The sequence below is a fragment of the Onychostoma macrolepis genome, chromosome 10 (assembly GCF_012432095.1).
Source record: "Onychostoma macrolepis isolate SWU-2019 chromosome 10, ASM1243209v1, whole genome shotgun sequence".
Taxonomy (NCBI): domain Eukaryota; kingdom Metazoa; phylum Chordata; class Actinopteri; order Cypriniformes; family Cyprinidae; genus Onychostoma; species Onychostoma macrolepis.
The window spans coordinates 23,628,872-23,654,690 of record NC_081164.1 but is presented as its reverse complement, the minus strand read 5'-3'; the positions used below and the strand labels follow the sequence as shown (position 1 = coordinate 23,654,690).

The following is a 25,819-nucleotide window of genomic DNA, read 5'->3' as shown; positions in this document are numbered from 1 at the left end:
TTATCTCGCAACTCTGACTTTATAACTCGCAATTGCGAGTTTATATCACAATTCTGAGAAAAGAAGTTAGAATTGCGACAAACTCACAATTGCGAGGAAAAAAGTCAGAATTGCGAGTTTTTATCTCGCAATTGTGACTTTATAAATCGTAATTCTACCATTTTATAACTCGTAATTGTGAGTTTTTATCTCGCAACTCTGACTTTATAATTGCGAGTTTATATCACAATTCTGAGAAAAGTCAGAATTGCGAGTTTTATCTCGCAATTGTGACTATAAATCGTAATTCTACCATTTTATAACTCGTAATTGTGTTATCTCGCAACTCTGACTTTATAACTCGCAATTGCGAGTTTATATCAATTCTGAGAAAAGAAGTTAGAATTGCGACAAACTCACAATTGCGAGGAAAAAGTCAGAATTGCGAGTTTTATCTCGCAATTGTGACTTTATAAATCGTAATTCTACCATTTTATAACTCGTAATTGTGAGTTTTTATCTCGCAACTCTGACTTTATAATTGCGAGTTTATATCACAATTCTGAGAAAAAAGTCAGAATTGCGAGTTTTTATCTCGCAATTGTGACTATAAATCGTAATTCTACCATTTTATAACTCGTAATTGTGTTATCTCGCAACTCTGACTTTATAACTCGCAATTGCGAGTTTATATCACAATTCTGAGAAAAGAAGTCAGAATTGCGATATAAACTCTCAATTGCGAGAAAAAAGTCAGAATTGCGAGTTTTTATCTCGCAATTGTGACTTTATAAATAGTAATTCTACCATTTTATAACTCGTAATTGTGTTTTTATCTCGCAACTCTGACTTTATAATTGCGAGTTTATATCACAATTCTGTGAAAAAAGTCAGAATTGTGAGAGAAAAGTCGCAATAACCTTTTTAAAAAAAAATTTATTCAGTGGTGGAAACGGGTTTCCATAATTTTCAGTAATTGTTTAAATTTTACATTTAGTTTCTCACAAAACATGTTTTTTTTTATAGTTGTTATTCTTATATTTTTTTGGAGCTTAAAGACCTGTTCACACCAGGAACAATAACTGTAATGATAACTATATTAGCGTCCATACCAATACGTAATAACATTCTGTTTGTCATCTGCTGTTCCAATATCGTTATTGTTATTTCATGGACTCTGCTGTTCTTTTAAATTTAGAATGATTTTAAAACTATATTTATCGTTATAGTACAGTATATCGTTATTTTCTTAGATGTGAACTGAAGGGATAGTTTTCTAACAATTAAAATTCTCTTTCATCATTTACTCGCCCTCAAGTTGTTCCAAACCAGTACGAGTTTCTTTGAAGAATGTTCGTAACCAAACAGTTGACGGTAGCCATCGACTTCCACAGTATTTCTTTTTTCCATATGTCTACTGTCGAACACAAACATTTTTCAAAATATCTTCTTTTGTGTTCAACAGAGGAAAGAAACATACAGGTTTGGAACAACATGAGGATGAGTCAATGATTATATAATTTTCAATTTTGGACGAACTATCTCTTTAAAAGCTAGTAACCATTCACTTTTAATGTGTGTTTTGCAAAAAACGGCCTTTTTTTTCCACCGAAGCAAGAAAAACAGCTTTTAAATGCACTAGGGTGAGTAAATGATCTTTAATTTATGCATGAACTTTAGATTTCAGTCTACTTTTAGGCTATTTTCTTGTCATTTTTGTAGCTTGTCAGCTAGTCCACTTCCACTGTATATAGACGAGCAGCTTGAACATTGTGCGAAGTATCTCCCTTTGTGTTTCACAGAAGCCATATGGATTTGGAACAACATGGAGGTGAGTAAATGATGGCAGAATGTTTATTTTTGACTGAAATATCTCTTTAAGAAACACTTAAAATAAAAGTAACGATTATAGCCGGCAGAGGGCGCTACAGCGATGGAAAAATAACCCCTAGAGGAAGGGGAGAGGCGAATTTACCATCCAATGATATCGGACCAGAAATGATGCTGCTCGCACTTTCGGTAAAGATAGAAAGAAGGAAAGGACGTGCACGCACTGAAAAGCTAGGTCAAGGTTTTGAGAAAGAGCATAAGCTTTAAATAGACCCGCAGTACCCACGGGACGCCGCGCGCAAATGCACAGATCAGCATACCTGTACAGTTTTTTAAGGGATCAACTATATGAGCTGCAGCGGATATAATGATGCAGGAAGCCCCAGTGCCGCTGCTGTTCACGCTGAAAACAATGCAAAGGCAGTGACAGTCAAGCTCGAGCTCTGCTGTGGTTTAACCAGTCCTGTCACTTCCTCTTTGACGTGTGTATGTTGTGGACTGTCAGCCGTACGCGCTTTTTTAAAAGCACAGGACTTTATTTTTTGACTGCATGGAGGACACCGTCGGCCTGCTTTGCTGTTTTATTTAGTCGGCTGAACCGGTAGCCAGCGGCTTGCTTACAGACAGCGCGGGGAAATAGCGTTGGAGCGACCGACAGACACCTCGACCTGCGGCGGGGATGTGTGTGAGCTAAACCCGCCGGATATCTATGGCCGCGTCGCTCTGATAAGAGCCGCTTTGAGCTAAAAACTCCGCGCCGAAGGTAAGAAAATACAAAGCCCGCGAAATGTCTGCCCGCGTTTGAAATATTATTCTCAACGGTCTCATTTTTAATTTCAACGGTCGCTTGTGAGTTAGCTAGTCACGGCCTTCTCTAGCTGTCATTCGTGACCAAAATAAATAATTAAACGCCTTAAACCCTGATTTTTTTTTTTTTTTACGGATTGCCCCACTTAAACGAGCCATTTGGGATTTGTAATGAGATTAATGTATGTGCGTATTAAAGGTGTTATTTAATTGTGGAGGAGATTACTGTATTATTTAGATGCTGTAATTTTAGTCTTATCTTAAGGCTTTTACGGTTGTCTAGATTAGATGGGATTCATAAATTGGCCAATCTTCGCGGTAGCATGAATTGTTAATGAGGGTTATCACTGGGCAGTCAAATCACTTATCACCGTTTGATATTGTAGTCAAACTCCTGTACCTGTAATAATGTATGCTGTATTAATTATTCACTTTCATGAATTAGCATAGAGTGTATTTATATTCTCATGGGTATTTAGCAAGATATCTGACTTGTCATTTATATTTCTGGGTAATTTATTGATAGGTATGAAAATAGGTTATTTTGCATATGCGTTTTCCTCAGGAAAGCTGGTCATGAGGTGTGTATAGTTTGATTTTTGGGTTTTGAATTTGTGACCCATCAAAGTTAATTAGCTGTCAGAGATAACCTTACCTGGTTGAAGAAGATTAGTTAGCTCTACAAGAGACATTATCTGCTGTGAGTAGACTGATGAATACCTAATTAAAGTCATACTGTGCTGTGAATATGTAATATAACTTTTTTTTTTTATGTCAAAATTTTAGGTTTGTGATGAACACTGTTCCCGCAGTCTTGAAAAACACTGATGTATGGATTTTTTAAATAATAGAAAAACAGCTTTGTGTTTTTAAAGATGCATACGTTAAAAAGAAAAAAAGTTATGTTAAAAAATGAAAAATGTTTCAAGCAAAAAAGGTGTAAATATATAGCTTTTTTTTATTATAAGTTTTTCAAATTATGCTACACACTCTAAAGTATCTTATTAGATAGAAATTTATACCTATGAATATAACTTTTTTATTTTATTTTATTTTTTTTCCATAACGTAGGAATACTGTTGATTTTTAGCCAAATAATTAAAAAATATATTTAATCATTTTACAATAGTTTTTTGCATATGTGGTTGACTCAAATGACACAGACGTGACTCTATCATGTGTTTTGGTGTGCATGTCCATATAATAATTGACCATTTTTGTCATTTTACCCTGTTTGGCTGTTTTGGTCTATTGGATATCTAAAGTTAATCAACTGTCAGAGATAACTAACCTGGTTAAGGATTAGAAAACCTTGAAAGTTACGTTACCCAAAGATGAAGAGAGTTTGCTGTAAAACATTGTTTTGTATATGTAGTTTGGCTTGTTCTATGTATCTATCTATCTATCTATCTATCTAATACTGGTTCTCCCCAATATTCAGATTAGTGTTGATCATTCTACATTGTCCCCCCAGTCTTAAATATGTGGTTACATCCTCAATATCTAGCATTAATTTCATCTGTCTTTGATTAATAAACACATCGAACACAGTCCTGCGTCTTCCAGTAATAATTCCAGTCTTGTCAAGATAATTGGGACGTTCTTCACGTCTTAATCGCAGGGTCACAATTATCTTGTCATGGAATTGTTAATTTTAGCTGCTATTCCACTTCGGAGCCTCGTTTCGCCGTGCGCTCGCAGGACACTCCCTTTCGCCAGCAACCTACATTTTTAGTTAGCGAGACTTCATAGTTTGCCATGTTCTTTTCAAGCACGTCGAGGGAGAGGAAAAAATGCTTCCCTGTATCTAATTATCCTGCCAAAATGATTAGGTTTGTTCTTAATGAATCCTGTTATGAAGCAGCCATCGTAGAAAGAATGAGTCACAGTATTGATTGCCTTCCACTCCCCCCTCCCGGCCCGGCCGGAGAGCGCCTGCTAATGGCTGCAGCTCCAGCAGGGATGTACGGTGGACGGAGGCGAGGCAGGCTCGTGACAGCATGCCGATGTGACCCCGACACCATCAGCAGCGGGCCGGTGGCACAGCGGAGAGAGGGAAGCGAAGCGGCGGGGCGACACTACGCAGTTGCACCTTGTTATTTATAGCCACATAGTAAACATTGAAATGTATTCCCTCCAAACAAGGCAAGGGGCCACGAAGCTGCTACAGAACATACGTATGTTCATCTAGGCCAGGAAGTTTGTCATCCATTGTGTTGTTACTGTGAAAGAGCCAGTGCTGAGCTTTCTTTCCTGTGGCTTTTTCTTGGGAAAAATGTAATAATTTTGCATCACAATTTAGATATCCTTAACGGAAATTCAACCACAAAATGTTTTATATATTACATAAACGTATAGAAATTGCTGTTTTATATAATACTTCCACTCTCTGAAAAAAAAAAAGAGGTACACAAGCTGCCACTGGAGTAGGTGCTAATATATACATTTAAGGTACCAGTATGTACTATTTAGGGATAAATATGGTACAAAGATGTACCCGGATTTTGTACCCTTTTTTTTTTTTTTTTATTTTTTTTTTATAAAGTGTAAGTTAAAAACAATTCAATTAGCAATGTTTGAAGCCATTGTAATGCGGTTGATATATGAATAAATGTAAGAGAGCAGCAGCCTTGACGTCAAAACCCAAGAGACTAATTCACCATGGGTTTCCTTGAGATTTTCCTGTGGGTTTTTATAATGGGTTTTTCTAGTAAAATAAGGTCTGTGGAAAACATAACTTATGACACTTGGATGTTTTATTGTACAATGTAAACTGCTCACATACCAAACATTCTTATGCAGTTACTTATTACAAACATGCACTTTTTAAAATTCGCATTTTCAGTATGGTATGACTTCAGTATGCATTGCAAAATGTCCATGTATTGTCCATTTATATTTACTACAGACCTTATTTTACTGATAAATTGAAAACCCCCATTATAAAAACCCATAGGAAAATCTCATGTTGAATTAGTTTTCCAGGTTTTGACATCAAGTCTCTCTATTGTACGCAAGTTGATTTTTATGTAAATTTGATTTATTTTAATTAATTTTAAAGTTAATTTTATTTATTTTTTAGTTAAGTTGCAGCTTTGCTTAACAACCATAAACCTCCTCTTAAACTGTGCCTTAACAAAAGTTGCTCCTATTTCAATCAGCTAAATTTCAGTGTAAACAGTTTTTTCTTTTGCGCCATAGTAGAAACTGTATCAGAATCGCAGGTTGACTTATTTATGCCATTGCATGGTACATACCATCATGCATATCTTCCTTGCCCTTTATTTAAAACGAATAAATGCAAAAGCAAAATCTTACATCGTTCGAGTTGGGTTCGTGTTCGCATGCATGATATGATTGACAGTCTTTGGCGTATATCTGTTAACCTGTGTAACAGTAGCGCTTTTCTCTTGAGCGGGCCGAGAGTGTAACGGAGACGCTCGACCCTCTCGTCTCCAGACACTGTATATCTCTCAGGTGAGACCATTAATAAATGAAGTGTGTAGGTTTGTGTGCGAGCGCTTTGTATCGTGTTTAGCATAGCCTGTTCCGGATCTCCTTGAGTATTCGTTTGGGGAGAATCAGCCCATCAGTCATTCCTGCACTGATGCGTCCCGTTCTATTTCTTGCTGGATTTTCTTGGCGAACGTTTCCACTGGGCACCACTGGTATCTCCGCTTCCAAATATACCCATTGTGCTCGTTAATAAGCGTACTGTAGCAGGAAGTGTGTTGGTGTTGGCAGAAGAGCTGTGTGGGCATATGCTTGGGTGTTTTTATATAACTTACAGAAAGTTACAAATAACCATACCATCTCCATCGACATCTCAATTCCCTGTTCTGCTCATTAGTCAGCTCATCTGATCTGGAAGAGTTGATTCTCGCAGTCGACGAGGTTAACAGCGTCTGCGTTCTAGAGCTGTTTTAGATGGTTTGGAAGAGGAAGCGTAACCTGACAGAATGATCATGAGATCCTAATGGAATGGTTTACTGAAAAAATGAAAACTACTTAATCACCCTCATGTCTTTTCTATGGAAGCTTGTTTCTGCCAAACCATATTCCATATTTTTCAAACTTTCCTGTGAAACACTAAAGGAGAATTTCGAAGGACGTTCAGTCATGTAGCTCTTTTTTTATTAACCCGACTGATAGCAGTCAATAGTGACCATCTCTGTCAAGCTTCTTGTGCGTCATCTTTTGAAGTCACGTGTTAGTTTTGTGTGATGAACAGATCTGAACTGTTTGTCATTATTGACTTAAAATGTACAGCTGTCAAACCTAATATTGATCCATTCAAATATGGATTCATTTTGGGCTGTTTCTTATACAAAGCTATCATATGTCTTTGAATATGGTTTACATGTCATGAACTACTTTAATAGTTCTTTTTTTGTCTCTTTTGTTATTTGTTTTGGAACTTGGGAGACATGGTCACCAACTGTTGTTGTATATAAAAGCGCTACATGAAGATACTCAAACGGGTTTGGATTGACATGAGGACGAGCATGACTGAATTTCATTATAGGGTGAACTATCCCCTCAAACACATTGGCTGACACCCTCAGAAGCCTCTGTGTGTTGAAATTATCCCATCCGCTGACCTCGTCCCAATTTCACAAATGGAAAAGTTGCATAGGACCATCCCCAAGCGTTATTGCGCTCATGCCGCTTGTGACGGCATAGCCAAACATCAATGTCTTTTGAAATTTTAATAGTGTTTGTCCGCCCCACTTACAGTAATAGACTCGGAAAGGCAATACACTGAAAGGACCACTCTATTAGTACGGACCTACCTGCTTCAACCTCTTTTGTGACATCAGTTCGTCAAGTTTTGGGTTGTGTGTTGGCAATAGCCGTTCTCCACAAAGCAGAGCACCATTATTAATGAATGCAATCAGGAAATGGCCAGTTGGTCTTAATAGATACCTAATCTTGGTAACAAATGGGTCCAGGGGTGGGGGGGGAGGAATTGTGTCGTTAATGCTGCAAGAAGCAACTGTATATTTTTCACTTTTTGCTCTTGGAGCCCATCCAGATGCTAATGGTATTGGGCCACGCCCACTGTGATTTTGATTGATGGCATCGCCTCTGAACTTAGAGAAGTAACTGGTGAAAAGATGTTATGGCAGATGCTGAGATAGACTGTGTGTATTAAACATATTAGTGATGTGTTTGTAATGATTGGCAACCATTTGCAATAAGGTTTTATTTGTTAACATTTTAATGTTTATTTCAACATTTAGTAATATGCTATTGAGATCAAATTGTATATGTTGATATTATTTAATGAACTAACCATGAACAGTTTTTTATTTTAATAACATAGATTAATAATTACTGTAACAAATGGATTGCTCATTGGTAGATGATATTGGTTAATGCATTAACTAATGTTTGCTAATGGTACCGTATTGTTAAGTGTTACCCATTAAGTTTTCTAAAGACAGTGCCATTGAATTGTGATCTGTCCTTTTATTGTAACTCATCCTTGTTTTTATAACACTTCTGATTTAAAGGTGTAATGAACTGCATTTTTACAAATTATTTTGTACTGTTCTCTGAGGTCCACCTATAATCTTATCAAGATTTTTACTTTTAAATAGGCTATTTTCTGTCCTGTTTTGACCCCCCTCATCAGAACGCTCTGGTTGTATAGGCGTGGCGTATCGTAGTCTCGGAAGTAAACACTCATGGTATGATTGGCTAACAGTTGTGTATGTTTGACAGCGTAGATTCCTCATAGATGGATGCTGCTCTGGTTTAGGTTAAAAGTACATAAATACTCAATACACGTCAAACGATTTGTAAGAACAAACAAAGCAATAGTGAACATGTAATAAAAACAGTTACTCACACTTGTGTGGTGCGATTACTGTCAGATCTAGTGTAGTCGGCACAGCATCGTCTTTTAGTTTCAGTCTTTCTGAAAATCCCGCATCGAAATGTGCCTTGTTTGTAAACAAATCCGCGGTAAAATGTGAACAAAGGACCAAGTTCCTACTGACGCAGCCTGGCACTTCATTAAAAATAAACTTTTGGGATCAGAAGGAAGGCAGTGCAAATAGCCTTCTGTTTTTCCACAACTTCGCACTGAACAGCGTCTTGTTATCTTCGGAGCATAGACCTGCGTTTGACCCTCTCGTTATTTACACTACATGCATGAATCGGTGGGCGGGGCTAAACAGGCAGTGATGTAGAAGCCGATGTTGATCTTCGTCTGTGGAGGCGGAGTTTATCCACACTATTACGTCATAAAGTGGTACATTCCACTAGCTGTCGTTTTGGCAGACTGACTTCAATTTAAGCTGTTTTTAGACTAACAAGGAAATTTTGAGTTCTGAAATCTACAGAATGGTTTTTTATAGTACAATGACCTTGTATATGTCAAAAGATCAAAGGAATTTTGATTTCTCAGTTAATGACCCATTTAAAAGCCATGAGTAAATGCAAACCATTCATTTCAATTTATTGATTCAATAATGTCATGTCTCAAAACTGGTCACAAAAGTCCCTGTGACATTTTCCGTGCATGATTCAGATTTAATGATTTCTGTTTATAATTTATAAATAGAAATATTCAGATGCATACTGTCAAAAAGCTGAAAAATCTACTCTCTTTAGTAGATGCCCTGTTTGTTTCTCTCTTACACAACAAATTCTGATCCAGCTGCACAGTCAGTATTTCCTGCAGTGTTTGTGTTTAATCTTCTTGCTGTAAAATGATACTCAATATCAAACACCTGATGCAGTATTCAACAGCGTGATCGATTTCTCAAGCCTCAAGTTATGCTAATTTCACATAAAAATCGATGCTGGCCCAAGTTGTTCTGTTCTACAAACTGATTTTTCATACTCGCCATGTCTTTTGAATATTTATATGATGAACTTAACGTCAAAAACTGGCATGTTGCATCAAAACTGCAGCATTTCCATTTACGCTTTTCATCATTATCAGGAAAGAGCTAGCTGGTGTCTTTGGCGTTCATTAGCTGCATTTGTGTCTGTGGTGAGGCTTTTTGGCTTCTGTGGTTCAGCAAAGTTCCTCTCCAAGTTTGTATCTGTTAAAGTACGAGGGCCGGTGGAATTTTCTTGCCACCTCACACAGCGACCCGCGTACACCATCGGCCCTTTCATCATCCTGTTGAGACGTTTTGCTCACTTGTGAAGCAATTTGCATTTTATTGTGAGGTTTTTTTAGATTTACATGTGTTATTGGGCAGGTATTTGCAACGCAAAGCAACTCAGAAAGTTGAGGAGAGGTTGCCATTGATAAATTTTGTGCGTAGTATTATAGCATCCGAGGAACTAGGTTTAAAATGACATGTCCTCAGCTTACATGTGTCATATTTGCATATATTAATCTTGATAATGTTTTGACTTGAGATTGGGAGATTTCCTTTGGCTCACGTGCGTTTGGTGTCATTTGTATGTCACGGTGCTTTTACATTTTTCCCTCCTAGCCACGCTATTTGTTCCTCCCCATTACCCAACAGCATATCAGCAGTCGCATCAGGTATCCGCCTTATGAAACTCATGCATTATACCCTGAGCCCCCTTAATGTGCTCCACCAACATCGGCGAGGTAGCATCTCAGGCTCCGACGGAAGCTCTTTTCTCAATAGGTTCCATTTTTCCCACAACCGGCCCCTAAAAAGGCTTTTTAATAGCTCGGAGTAGAGGCTTGGCATGAGATGAGTGGCTGACGATTATCTGAGCTCAAATCCCCGTGAGGTGAGTGATTTATTACAATAATTTAAAGAAACGAGTGAGCACGGAGGCGAGCCACTATCAGCTGGCCCGCTCTATAAATAAACTGCCTTTTCTCATCATCCGCCCCTCACGTCAAGGGTTTGTTTGCGCTTCCCTCTTCCTCCATTTATTCATGTGTCTTGTGTAGCGGCGCGTCGTCTCCGACTTATTTGCCTCTAATTTATCTGAAGCAGAAGAGACTTTGGATGTTCTGATAAGCATTTTATGGCGTTTTCGAAAAAGCGTCGTGGGAAGCAAAGCACCTCGCCGTGTGTGCGATTAGCAAGAGGGAAGCACTTTGGAATGGATTATGTTATTCAGTTTTGACAGTGATGCACATTATCTTTTGATGTCAAAGTATTGTATTTTACACAGGCAGACTTCACAAAGTCATATTAAATGCATTTTGTGCATATTTTAGGAAATAGATACTTTTTGTGACTTTATTTTAATTCACATAGGCAGACTTTGCAAAAAAAGTTATGAAAAAATCATTTTTAAGTAAAATATTAATCAATTCAAACAATTGCATGTGGCAATCATTTTTACTTGTTTAAGTAACTATTAAGAAAAAAAAAATTATTATATTTTTTATTTTTTTTATTTTATGTATGAACTAGATTTCTACATGTTTTGATGAATAGAAAGTTCAGTAGAACTGTTTATTTGAAAGTTTTTTTTTGTAATATAGACATTTTTACTGTCACTTTTGATCAATTTAATGCATTCTTGACGAATAAAAGTACAAATTTCTTTAAAAACATATTGACTTAAAAATTTTGAACAGTACTGGAAATATCACAGAAAATATTTAATATTATAATTTTGATATAATATTAAAACAATGAAATTTAGCTATCATTATTTCTCATTTAAGTAACCATTAAATTAAATAAATACAATTTGTGTTTTGTTTTGTTTTTTGGATTTTTTGTTCTAAATATAAGCTAGATTTTTAATTTTTTGTTTTTATCGAAAAGTTAATGCTTCCTGATTCCAAATAGCACATTGCCAAAAGCATACTTATAAAGTTATGAAAAAAATGAACTCTTTGTGGTTTAATTCATTTTTTAAATATATTTTAAATATGATCTCAATTTTTACATTTTATATAGAAAATATTAGTGATGCTTCTTGAATCCAAATAGCACAATGCTACATGTGGCTGGTTGTCAGGGTGTTGCTTTGTGGTTGCTAAGGTATTCTGACTGTTTTTATCATGTTGCTATGTGGTTGCTAGGCTGTTCTGAGTGATATTTTTGTCTTTAGGTGTCGTGTCATCTGTAGTTTGTGGAGTTTTTTATATATATAAGAAAATACTTTTGAGGCTTTCTGCTCATATTTTTTCAGTCTGTTTTTCTTTTAATCTCACATTTAATTCAATGCATTACTTGCCATTTCAGTGAAAACTGTTTCAAAGTAAGTCCTGCACCCAAATATTCTCAGTGCATGATGAAGTTGCTTCAGGTTAAAGGTCTGTTACAATCTTCCACGGGTAATTATTTAGAATTAGCTTTAGCCTGTGACACCCTCAGAAATGGGATAATGGTGTTGGTATTCTCATGGCAGCGATGCCCATAGCAAATAACCCTGTTTAGTCTCTGTCACAATAGCCAACAGTTGTAATATTCAAAGTACTCCCCTGTTCTTTGTTCTGTTATACAACGTATCCAAAGCAAACGAAACAGAAGGAAGTCCTTTGTCACCGTTGTGAGCTCAGAGATTTAGCTTTGCATTAAAAATCCTGTTTTAGTTTGTAGTGTTCAGCAGTTACGCTGGACCAGTGACGTGGGTCGTGTGTGTTCAGAGCCAGCGAGTGTCAGTGTCCTGCATCTGTGTTATGTCGGCTGCGTTGAGACGCCAGAGGACTTCAGATCAATTAAATTTAACAAATTGCCGTTGCAAGATAGACGGGTCTGTTAACAGAAACCTGCTGATGATAACGGATGAGTGGCGTTTGGTGCTGAACACAACAGGTTCTGTCGTCAGGTCGGCTAGAAGGATGTGAAATGTCAAACATACCCAAGGTCCCCATTGTGCTTCCTGTTTTTGATAATACATACTGAGATATGCACACCACATCTTCTAAGGCTTTGAGTGTGGTTCTCACGATAGCCATGCGAGTGAAATTTGTAGATGCACAAAACTAATTTTCATAGTACATACTTGTTGCTTTAAAAGCTTCAGAAGTTTGATGTCGGTAAGTTTATAAAAATTTTTTAAGTGTTTGGTGCTTACCAAGGCTGCATTTATTTAATCAAAAATACGGTAAAAACATAAAATATTTTTTAACAATTTTTTTTGTATTTGAATATATTTTAAAATGTAATTTATTCCTGTGATGTAAAGCTGAATTTTCAGCATCATTACTCCAGTCTTCAGTGTCACATGATCCTTCAGAAATCATTCTCATTTCTTATCATTTCAAAGCAGTTGTGCTGCTTTTATTTTTGTGGAAACTCTGATACATTCTTTCTTTGATTAATAAAAAGAACAGCTATATTTGAATCTTAAATTTTGTCACTTTTGATCAATTTAATGCATTCTTGATATATAAAAAAAACAGTATTCATTTCTTAAGACGACATCAAACTTTCAAACCATAGTGCAAATATTAAAGAAGATAGTTTATATTATCATTTTAAAGTAAAATATTAACCAATTGAAAACTATCATGTAACCACTACCTCAAGAGTTTGCAAATAATTATTCAAATAAACAGTGTTTAATAGTTTAATGCCAGATAAAATGAGCTACATCATCTTGTCATTATAGTTTTCAATTTCTCTCCTGTAGGCATTCAGTATGAAATCGGACATCCGAAACTGCTGTGCTGAATAACTAACCTTGCGTTGTCGTAATTGTACACCGCTTCGAGATTCCCAATCGTGCTGGTCGCCAACCTTAAAGGAATCAATAAAGAGCTCTTAGCGTCCCTGCAGAGCTTAAGGCAGCGCCATATGAAATGTCACACATATCTAATCTACGGGCCGACCTCACATTAGCACTGTTTAAGTGAATTAATCTAAGAGGTCGATGTTTTTCTGGGAACTGTGGTGTGGCTTCAGTGAGCTAATATTCATCACTGATAGTTTTCGTTGAAGTGAATTGCGGAACCACATATGATTATGTAAGTTTTTTTCCAGCACAAAACACCGTCGCTTTAAGCCAGAACATGTTCTCTCAGATGTCTGAAGGGAAATTTTAGTACATGCAAATAATCATGTGAAAGTCATTTTCGAAAGATTAATAACAGAACGAGCTGAGAGACTGCATATTTGCAAGTTGAAGCTCTTTTTGAAAGTAAATCAAAGTGGCCATTAATGTCTATAGTTTGATTAAACACTAGAACGCAGTGTTCTCGAGAGCAAACCAGAGAGATGGCAGATGTCCAGATATCTTTTGCAATTAAAGACCTAGTGGTTAAATATGAAAAAATATGATGAGAACTTTTTTCATATGTTTATCTTTTGGCTGCGTCACAATTCACATTCTTTTACTGTGCAAAAGAAGAATGTACTTTACTGATAAGAAAAGTGCTAAGTGTTGTAAGTCAGTACGGCTGTGCATCTTTATCTCACATTCCTCATAATTTTTCTGTTCTGGACATGTCGAAAGTTAACTGGCACACTAGTGCAAGGGATTGTGGGTAGTAGTTGACCGATATGTGTTTTCATTGGCTGATGCTGATTGCAGGATGGCGATATAATGCAGATAGAGTATAGCCTGGAATATTTAATTATGGCACATTTAGATGTAAAATTATTTTAATATTACCTTAAATTTCACTAAAGTTATACCACCTATCTAGATATTGATGTTTGCCATTAAAAATCCATTTTGATTGGTCAATAATTATTAGTTGTGGGTAATGTTAGTCCAAAAAGCATGCATGAGTTTATACATGTATACTATTTAGGATGAATAGGATACAATTTGGAATGATGCCATAGTTTGTGTTGGATTGCAAGTGTAAATAATAATTGATAATAATTGAAGTATTGAAGTACATAGGTTACTAGTAGGTCAGAATCAGTGCCTGCAGAATTCCACAAAATTGGAACCGCTGTAATTTGTCAACAATGTTTATTAAATATTTTACCTAATTTAATTGTGCTTTCAGTTACAAATTAGAGTGTATTCCATGTAATTTCTCAGACTTCCCTCCAAAATCAGTGCAGGAAATGTGATTAATGAGTTAAAATATATTTACCTCACCATAATTTGATTTATTTCACAGAATTCCATTAATTTCCATACAGAATCAGCACAGGAATACAACGGGTGTTTTAAATATTTTACCTCAGCATTTTTAAATTTATTCCACAGATTTCCCTCCAAAATCAGTACAGGAATACAATGGGTGTTTTAAATACTTACCTTACCATGTTTAAATTCAACTCAGTCCGAGCAGCTGAATCCTTATCCATCTTCAAGAATCGGCTAAAAACACCTCTCTTCCATCTTTACTTGACCTTCTAACTCTAGCACTCTCTATTCCAATTCTATTCTTAAAAAATAAAAAACTTGCTCCCTTTAGACTTGCACTCTATTCATTTACTAACTGCTTGTTTTCTTATTTAAAAACTAAACTAACAAACACTAGCTTATCTATTCTTTTTGTATTCTATTTCTTTTCCTTTTTATTTATTATACAATTAACAAAAGCAAAAAGGCCTCTAACACTAGTTTGCTCTACTCTTCTTCTATTCTGTCTGTTTTCTTTTTATTTATTATATAATTAAAAAAAACCTTGCTATGTATACTGCGTTAAGCTAATTGAGACTTGTTATAGCACTTGAGTATCATTGCTCTTTTGTTGATTTTGATTGCTTCCATTATCCTCATTTGTAAGTCGCTTTGGATAAAAGCATCTGCTAAATGACTAAATGTAAATTTATTTTATAGAATTTTATAGACTTCCCTCAAAGTCAGTGCAGGAAATGTGATAGATAATTTTAAAAGTTTTATCTCAGCATGTTCAAGTTCGTTCCACAGAATTCTGCACATTTCCCTCCAAAATTAGTGCAGGAAATGCCATTTAAAAAAAATATATATTTTACTTGTTTAAATTTATTACACAGATTTCCCTCCAGACATGCGATGGATAATTGACATGTTTTGCCTCAGCATGTTTAAATTCATGTTTTTAATATTTACATCAGCATTTTTTATTTACAGTTTTCCCTCCAAAATCAGCTAATGAATGCAATAGATTTTTTAAATGTTTAAGTTTTTAAATTTGTTCCGTAGAACTCTGTACATTTCCCTCTAAAGTCAGTGCAGGAATTGCTAAAGAAGTCTGCTGGCTTGAGTCTATTTATAAGATTGATGTCATTATGCCATTTTCAGTGACTCCTCCCTGTTCATTTTTTTTTTTCCTCATTAATTTTCTTTTATTCCATTGATGCTGCGTAATGCTTATTGACAGACCTGCGCTCATATGAAGCTGCAGATGTTCCTCTCCTCTCCCTGACTGAATCTAATAGCTATCATTCAGTCTGGAAGAGCGAATGCAAGCAGGAGGAGGCGGGGCCTTTCACAAGAGCAGCAGTTTGAGGGCCGTCCCTGAGCCGCTTCATCACACCCACCCCAGCCAATCCCGTAACAGCCTTTTGCATTTCCATGGCAACAGAGCTTTATAGCCTCACAAGAGGTGGATACAGGCGAAACGGCAGAGGAAAAAGGTTGCAAGTGAGGAGGAGATAAAAAAGATGATTTTTTTTTTTTCCCCCTCCTTCATGTTTTCCTGATGATTTTACCGGCAGTGTTTGATGACATCTTCATTCATACCAGAAGATAAAGCAGCACAACAATGGTGGCAGGATGCTAGAATGCTTCTGTTTGGGAATGAGACGTGATGACTGCTTTCTGTCCATTGATCGGATCAGTTGGATAGACAGCATGATAAGCACCATCTAACAGGTAAAACGTCTACTCTCGGACAAACGTCTCGCATCTCAGCGCCTGCTTCTCGACGCAACTGGTAAACAGGTGTTTTTTGAGGGGACGGAGGGCTGCATGCTGTGCTTTCCTGGGTTTGATCCGAGTCTCTAATGGAATGCTCATCAATCCCACAGTATTTTCACATGCAAATCCATCTGTGCAAGTCTCGGCTGTGATTTGGGCTTTTCAAAACCCAAATAGCTTCACCTCACCCTCACAGTTTAACTGATACACGCCTTGACGTATTAAGATGGAGGTTGAGGTGGGGAAAAATCTTAACGGTTAATCTTAAAGGAAATGGTTAATGGTGATGTTTTGTAGGGCTGTACGTGACAGCTACTGCCAGCCTCAGCCAGCATTTCCTCATATTTTTGTATTTACATACAAAACAGGTTCTCTAGGTGTTAAATGCCTGTTGAAATGCGACACATTGAAATGATGATATGCCATATTACCATGTGGACACTTGACACAAACAAGCAATTACCTTTTCCATTTCTCTCTAATGCAATATGCTAATTAATACGCCATTAAATGTTATTACACTCTTTTCAGTCACTGTATTTTGCATTCTGCTTCCGAGATGTGCTTAAAAAAAGACTTTGGATTGTGGTGTCCGTTTGTTTGGACACACAGGTCCTGGGAAAGCGGTCTCAGTAGGGATCTGTCCTCTCATAGGCACTGTAGACACTTGCCAATGGGAGGAATTTTTAGAAACCTTCCCAACATAATTATGGAAAATTGCATGGTTGATGCGGTTATAGTTGTTTACTTTCTCGTTACAGATCGATGGTAACACATGCTCCGATGTAGTACGGCATAACCAGCTGGTGAGAAACAGAAAGATAATGCGCTGAAATCCCTCTCAGTAGGTGCATATGTCAGTGTTTCGCGACACGTCTGACACAAACGAATCCCGTAGCGCGTGTGTTTTGTTGTAAAGCGGCACGGCAGGTGACGGCAGCGGTGTGGCATCAGGACGGACTGGTTTCAGTGGGAGTGAAGATGTCATCCGTAATGTCCTTTGAAGAATAGCTAGATGTCTGTTCAAGGAGCAGCTGTGTCGGTATTGTAGTGTGGCATCTGTCTCTGGCATGCAGCAGAACGTCTCAGGCCTTCACGATGGTGTCTCAATGCATTTGTCTGATATTTCAGGTTTAGCCACAAGCCCGGAGTAGCTGCAATGCTCCGGGTCCCTGACCTAGTTCAAGACCAAAATGCTCCAGCGCTGGCAGCTGTGACTCACCAGCGCTGACCATTACTGCTCTCAATAATCCTGTCCAGTTGTGATCTTTTATCGTTTTTCCTGTGGAAGAATGACAAAACCCTTTTCTGATATTTATAAGTGAACCGAGAATAAATGCAGTAATTTTAGCCTTTTGTTTTAACGTTGAAAATCCACTCTAAAGCACTTACGCTGCATGACTTTTTTTCTACATTTAGATCTTTTGCATTTAAAGTTAATCTTTCATCAGGCTAATCATTTATTGTAATCTTTATCAGATTACATATAGTGTATTTCATACTGTATATTATAATGTTGGGATTTCTAAATGGACACTAAGATTCAAAAGTATGTTTTTTTTTTTTTTTTTTAAGTCTCACCAAGGATTCATTTATTTGATCAAAGATGCCGTAAAAACAGAAATATTCTGAACTATAATTGCAATGTAAAATAACTGTTTTCTATTTGATTAAAATGTAATTTATTCTTGTGATGCAAAGCTCATTTTTCAGCATCATTACTCCAGTCTTCAGCGTCACATGATCCTTCAGAGATCATTCTGATATGCTGATTTGCTGCTCAAGAAACATTTCTGATTATTGATATCAATGTTGAAAACGGCTGTGCTGCTTCATGTTATTATGGAAACCGTGATATGTTTTTTTTTTTTTAATTCTTAGAATAGAAAGTTCAAAAGCACAGCATGTTTGAATCAGAAATAGAAAACATATTTGAAATAGAAATATTTTGCAACATCATAAATGTCTTTACTGCCACTTTTCATTAATTTAATGCATTAAAATATAATTTCTTTAAAAAAAAAAAAAACCTTACTCACCCCAAACATTTTAACAGTAGTGTACATATAGAATTTAAAATCTACATTTTTCTTTATAATTTTTCTTTATTTATTTAGTAATTTAAAAAATAAATAAAAATACAGGTTCGGAACAACATGAGGATGAGGAAACAATGACAGTCTTCAGTGTTGGGTGAACTATTGCCTATAATTTCCGATATTAATACTTAAGCTTTGGAGTATCTTGGAATGAAGCAGTGGTGATAAACAGTCATTTGGTCTCTAACCTCTCCTTTTGTGACCCTTTGATTATTATTACTATTTTTAGAGACTCGTCGAGGGTCCAGCCAATCTATTGTAATTGTGTTGAATGCTTCCTTTTCACCAGGGGCAAGACAGCGCAATCACAGCGCAAACCTTTTTACTGCGAGTGTGCATGACGTAACCGAGCCATTCCAGCTATTTATAGACCAAACAGCTAGATATTTTTTCGTCACGGATGCTGTTTTTAGCACCGACAGCTGTTGCACCTAACATGGCCTCTCTTGGGAACCTTGAGATGGTCGCTTGGTTGATGTTTGTTTACACCAGCTCACCTTTCTGCACGCGCGCTCAGCTTTACCTCTCAGGGAAGAGTTGGGTAAGTTGACTGGATAATCCGTCTTACACTAAGCGGCCTGTGTCATGTGACGCGCCCAGTGGAACCGCAGGAGAGTTACGGCGTCTGCCGGACCTCTGTGTCATCAGCAGGTGGATTTACGTTTCTCACGGCAGCCGAAGGTCAAATCGAGGCCCCTCGTGTTTTGTTTAGGTTTTTTCTTCTTCTGGAAGTCGTTTGCATAGATGTCATTCCTGGACGGTTGGAATCCATTACAGCACTGCTGGCGTACAGTAACACTGTATTTATTAATTGTGAGTTGGTTGTGCTGCATGTGTTTGAGACCACTATGTCTGAATACATAATGCCTGAGTGATTATACAGAACAGCTGTTGGTTTTGGGTTTTGTGAGTGATTATGAAGCAATATAGAATATGCTACTTTTGTAAACAGAGAAATACACAGGTTTTAAATACTGTATGCGCTTCAATTTAAAAATGCGTTTTCAGTGTTTGTCAAATAAGCAATTAGAAGTAATTATTTCTAATGAGTAATATAGAATATGCCAGTTTGTACAGTTTATTAATGAGCAGTTTAGTTTGAAGATGCTTTATCAGCGTTTCCCTACTTGTATGTAAAATATCTACATGTATGCAAAAAATCTGTTGTATCCGTGTTTTTAAGTGTGGCCTTTCGGCTTCTCAAGCTATTCGTTTTTCAGCGTGACTGCTGCTTTTTTAAAGACATTTTGTTTGGTAAAATCAGTTCATCTTTTAAAGGCGCATTTATATCTCAGCTTCTTTCAAACATACATTTACTCAAGAAGCAAACTTGCATATGATATTAAGACTTGTTTTCAGAGAATCAATGCAACACTTGAGTAAAAAAATTAAATCTCTAAATTATTATTTTTATTCAGTATTGGTTCTCCATATGCATCTCTGGGACGTTCTTAAATCTGTTGTATTTTTTTCTATGTATGGATGCATTTGTGCGAGAGGGAGACGCCATTGCAACATATTTTGCTGTTTTTCAGCTTTTTAAAGAAACTTTAACTGATCAAAGTGGTTCACCTTTTAAAAACACATCTTTAGTCATTTTCTTAATCAAAATTAGTTTTGTATTTTTTTTTTTTTTTTCCTGTGAAAATATCTCAACATCCTTCAGAACAACAAACTTGCACGTGACATCACATGAGGGGTTGTTTTCCAGCAAAATATCTTGGAAGTTAGTTTTTTTTTGTTTTATGCATTTAGGCAAATCTTGCTACATTTGTGCAGTTTATGATAAAGATTGATTTTCACTGGAGAACTGCATTTTGCAGCACTTTAGTTAAAAATAAAATCTCAGATCTGCTGTTTTTGCTGAGCATGACTTAAAAAAAAATAACTATCTTGTGTAATTTTCTTAATCAGTATTTTTGTGTCAGTGTTATTGTAAAAATACCACAACATCCTTCAAGCAAGATAAATTTACTCAACAAGACTTGTTTTTAGAGCAAATATCTTGAATTAGGTTTCTTTTTTATGCAGAATGTATGCAGTTTATGATTGTTTAGGTATTTACATTCTAGAAACAATATTTATTTTATTTATTTATTTATTTTTGAGCCTCCGTATACTTCCCTGAGATGGGCGTCTCTGGGACGCTTGATCACTTGAGCTTTCCTCTGGACGTCTGTAGATGGTTTTCAGCTCTGATTTGTCTTGTCTGTCTGTGTTTTCTGCCCAGGTCTGAGAAATGAGCTCGGCTCCTTCTCTCTGATGCACTCGAGCTAAGGGCCGTCCTGGTGGATTTGCCCCTGACCCAGCGGAGCGTTTCCAGCCCCAGCCCCGCTCCACGGCCAACATGCTGATCAAAGAGTACCGCATCCCCATGCCCATGAGCGTGGAGGAGTACCGCATCGCTCAACTCTACATGATTCAGGTTTGCTCATGGTTTTATCTTGTATCTAAAGCAGTCGAAAACAGACGTCATTTACTCTGTCACACAGTTCTTTGTCAAACAGTGATGTTCATAATGACCACGTCTGTCAAGCAACATGCAATGTCTTTGTATGGCAAGCAGACTGTATATTTTAAATTTAAAACAAATAATATAAGAAAAATATCACAGATCTCAAATCAGGAATTTCATAGAGCTCTATTATTATAAAAATTTATAATAATTAAAAATTGTAAATAAATCAGAAAAATTTAAATTGGAAACAGAATTTGGTGAAAAATCAAAATGTGAGAAAAATATTCATAGGGCCCTTAAAAAGAAATTGTTGTTAAATTGTATAAGCTTCATGATTTCAATTAATTAGACATGGCTTTAGATTACTAAAGTTTAATTTAACCATTAAAGTGATAGTTCACCCATAAATAAACATTCTGTCATCAAACAGTTGAGATAGTCATTGACTTCCATAGTATTTTTTTAGATGTTATGGAAGTCAATGGCTACTGTCAACAGTTTGGAGACCAACATTCTTCAAAATATCTTCTTTTGGGCTCAACGGAAGAAAAAAAATCATGAAGTTTTGAAACAAGTGTAGGGATGCAGTGATTAACCGGTTTTACAATTAACCGCGCTTTAAAATGTCACGGTTAATTAATCATAAAGGCTCCGCTACACAGAGTGTTTCTGCTGCACGGAATGGAACTGTTGAAACAAGAGCAAAATGAAAACAAAGTTACACTAGCGGTGCACCATCTTAAAATGCTGTGTTTATCAGAGACACGGAGGCTACTAGATTAACTATGACAGAGGAACCAAACAGCGATCCTTTATTTACACCAGAGAAATGACTGAAGCTGATAGTGTGGGACCATTTTGGATACATCAAGAATGACCAGGGCGTCATTTAAATATTGCCGTAAAAATTGCTGTTAAAGAGCGAATACATAAGGGATTATGCACGACTAGCCGACCTGTTCTCGCTGTGCAATTAACGATTTTAATGCAAGATGTGAAGGCAAGGACCACCTGACGCGAAGTTCGTCAGCTCTAACATTCTGCCCGCTTCAGAGATGAAATAGTGCAGTGAGAGAGAGAGAAAGAGAGTGTGTGAATTAGCCTACCTGCATCTGCGCGTCACTTTAAACAAAGAAGATTTGAGTTTAGTTATTTAAACAGTCATTTTTCCCCCTCTTTGCTGATTAATATAATGTAGCGATCCAGTATCTAAGCTATTTTATTAATGAAAGTCGCTGGGCAGCGTTGACAACACGTTTCTGTCCTCCTAAATGTTTGTGTGGGCAGCTCGAGCTCGATCTCATAAACCAAAATAATAGACATGATTTTTTCAAGCCATATGTAAAATCAGACGAATAAAGATTATTAAAATGAATAAGTATGGATGACAGTTGATTACAATAATAGTTTAGTTTATTCCCCTCATTAGTAACAGTGTCCTCTGTGGGATAAATAAAGTTAATATTAGTCTTATATTAATAGTAATTAATATTGTGATTTATCATCCCTGTTATAGTATTATTCATAAGTCAATTTATTTTTCATCATTTTTCCAAGTTCTGTACCTCAGGTCCAAAAGAAATGTAGAAAGAATTAAATGAAAACACCAAATACATTTGTTATTTTCAAAAGGGAAATACTGACAGAGGTCACCTTTTTTAATTCTAATAGGAGAGATGACCTTTTTTTTTTCTTTAGTATTATTATTTTGTGCTGTATTATTGGTTACTGTGTTATTTCTGTTTCAAAAGGCAGCAATAAATAACACTTTAATATCTAAAGAGTGTTTATGTGATTTTATGTTGTGAAATGAATAAATGCATACTAATCGTAATAATCGTGAAACCGTGATTATTCCTCAGACTATAATCGTACCAATAAAATCTATGATTGTTGCATCCCTAGTGGAGAGTTAGTAAATTATGACAGCATTTTCATTTTTGGGTGAACTGTCCCTTTAAAAATGGAGCCTCAAAAAATAAAACGGAAAAATCCAGAAAAAAAGTATTACCAAAACGTTTTACCATGACACACAAAAACCAATGGCGGCTAATCTGTGTCATATTTTATTTGCTATCTGTGATTTAAATAGTGGTCTGTTCCTCACCGAAAACTAACGTGTAACTTGGACTTGCGTTGAGTCATTCAGGTTATTTTTATGGTGCTTTTTTAAGCCTGTTTGGTTCATATGGTCACTGTGAACCATGTGGAAAAGAGCTGTGTGAATCTCCTTTTGTGTTTCACAGAAAAAATAACAGCCTGTGGGTGTGGAACAACACGAGTATGAAATAATAATGGCAGAATCTTCATATTTGGGTGTTCCTTTTAAGCGTGTCATACACTTCTTCTGTTGTTTCTGTGCGAAGTGAAGCGCATCGCATACAAAAAGCTGTGACTCACAGCTGGCTTGCTTGGTGTTTCCTTTTTGAAACATGCTGTACTCTCTGGGTCAGATGCAGTGAGAGTAACATGCATGTTGCTTCATTCAAATATGATGCACACGTGCAGTTTTACAGAACAAAGACGGTGTTTCATGTCTATTTTTGGTAGGGCACACTGCACACTCTAAATATTTCACTGAATTTGGTCCGCGATCCCCTGAGAGATGTTGTGGGTGCTGGCGAGGCAGGAAGCACCTTACGCATTGTGCTGATGCCGAAACCACCAGCGAGCTGATGGAGAAACGCTGATGCTCATCGGCAGCCAGGAATCAATACGGACCACTGCAATGTGCTAATATAGATGTTGTGAGTGTGTCTAGATGGGCTAATGTTGTTGGTTTACTCTGTTATTGGTTGACAAGTTAATAAATAGCTGTGTTCTGAAACCTAGTAAGCTCCCTAGATAGACAGCATTGTAAAACATCATAGTCACAAAAGCTGTTCCAGAGAATAAGCAGCATTTTTTATTTTTATTTTGCTTCGGCCAAATTATAAGGCAGCGCAACAAGGATCCTTCTTAAAGAAGTCAATCCCACAATGCACTGGGCCGAGCTCAAAAAACAAAACAAAAAGATAGCAAAGAATGTGAAAGGAATGTTGAGTAAGTGTGTAAATCAACAAGAATAGTTCAGTGAAATAGAATTAATCAAAATTAAATCATATTTGTTGTCAACAAAAGAGAAGCTTTAAAGGCTCCCTGCATTTTTCCACCAAAATAAAAGTATGATGGTCTAATATTTGAAAATGAAGAAATTAAGACAAACAATAAGTATTAGTATTGTAACTATGCAGTTGTACTGTAAAATAAATGTTGTATAATATTATCTCTCGCCATTTTCCTGCCAAAATAAAAGCTTGATGGATATCACATATATTACAATAGATATGTTTGTTATTTTGTATTTTAATTCAATATAACAATAATTCATTTGACAGTATTTTACAGTACTGTTATTATTTTATAGTCTTATCGATATATATAATCTCAAAATGTTTGGCCAAATTGTTCAGCCTTACAAATAAGCACCGCAAACCTTGAGCTTTTTAATTGCAGTTTTATCAGAAATGGTGCATTCTTTCCAAATTGTGCACTCCTACTAACCCTAAAATAGGGTGTTTTACCCAATATTTGCGAATGCTATGTATTTCTTATGCTTTATGGATTAACGTCGGAATAATGCAGCAACATGTAAATGTCAAACTCTGTTGGAGTCTCTCAAGTTCATTTGTCTGCCACAATGTTGCTGCTCGACGTAAAGCATTCGACAGATCTGTATCTAGTGAATGTCTGTCTGTGGAGGTTTGCATGAAATTTAATGAGTGCTCAGATCGTTGTTGGAGCTCACAGCGAGGTTACGGCCACAGATCTAACTGAGCTTCCTCCCACATGCTCGGCTTTCTCTGAATGGTCTTATAAGGTTAATTAGCACTCTGTCAACGCAGCTGTCTCTCACTGCTGTTGTCAGTGGGGTATTAAGCGAGCGGCCCTATAGACAACCAGTATGTTACTGTCCAATTGCAACAGGCGTGCTAAATTTAAGCCCTTGTGCAAAGTCAGTGGACATCAGAATCGAGCCTAAGCGATGTTGACTCGCATAAGACTTCAAGTCCTGCGGGAACGTTGTCTAATTAGCAGATTTTTGAAAGCGTGAGTCATCGAAAGTGTGAAGTAGCGTCCATATGACTGATGGTCGAATCGTTTCGGTTTGGCGCAGAGAATCGAAGTTCGAAGCCAATTAACACGTTGAATCTGCATCTACAGAGAGCATTTGTGTCCTCGTCCTTGTTAGAGTTATTTTCACTTGTTTATTTGGGTTTTTTACGTTCTTTCTGAGCTCTGCTGTTTATAAGCACCATCTGTTGACATGCCATCGCAGAGCTGGCCTAATGAGCGTGTGCGGAGGGCAGGCACACGGTTTGGCATGCTTGTACGCCGTCAGTGTGACCCCGCTGGTGTAGTATTAAACTGGGGGGAGTGTGTGTGAGCGCCGTTCTATAAGCCTCGTGTTACACAGCAGAACTCTGGTCGGGAACCGTGAACAGATGTTCAACGCTGGTGGAAATATAAACAAAACTAGTTCCACTGTGGTTGGCGTGAGGTGCTTTTTGCTGTGTGTGATGCACTAAAGAAGAGTTTTTCATGTCGTAAGCTGCTGTGTGTCATCTGTTCACGCTACAGTGCATTATAGATTAGGATTGATTAGTTCAGGCTCGGTTGGGGCGATCAAATTAAGCCACATGGAAATTGCAGCGATTTTAAGTGCACTTTGTGTCTGGTCATTAAGTTTCCTAAACCATGTCATTTAAGATGTTTGTTTTTTTTTTCTTAATGTTTTAATAGTGTTTCTGATTTAAACATGATAAATGATGTAAATCAGAAACAAGTGAGTTGCAGTTTATATATTTATATCAAAATGTTTCAGATCAAATTTTGCTGTTACGTTAATAAATTATTTTAAATATTAAATTATTATAATAACTATTTT

At 36.7% G+C, this 25,819-nt stretch overlaps 1 protein-coding gene across 8 annotated transcripts in view; it reads left to right on the top strand.

Moving 5' to 3' along the window:
• The first annotated feature begins 1,958 nt into the window (after positions 1 to 1,958).
• The window catches only part of LOC131547859 (membrane-associated phosphatidylinositol transfer protein 2), a 68,023-nt gene continuing 44,162 nt past the window's right edge, over positions 1,959 to 25,819 (top strand). For 6 of the 8 annotated variants that reach the window (XR_009273039.1, XR_009273037.1, XR_009273038.1 and 3 more), the window contains exons 1-2: positions 1,961 to 2,572; positions 20,665 to 20,859. Coding sequence is in view for 5 of the 8 variants with exons in the window: in XM_058788588.1 (XP_058644571.1) it covers positions 20,782 to 20,859 (78 nt within the window). In the remaining 3 variants the exon portion in view is untranslated. Of the gene's footprint in view, positions 2,573 to 18,903; positions 19,248 to 20,664; positions 20,860 to 25,819 lie in introns of those variants that run through there. The other 2 variants (XM_058788590.1, XM_058788587.1) reach the window with 2 other exon arrangements.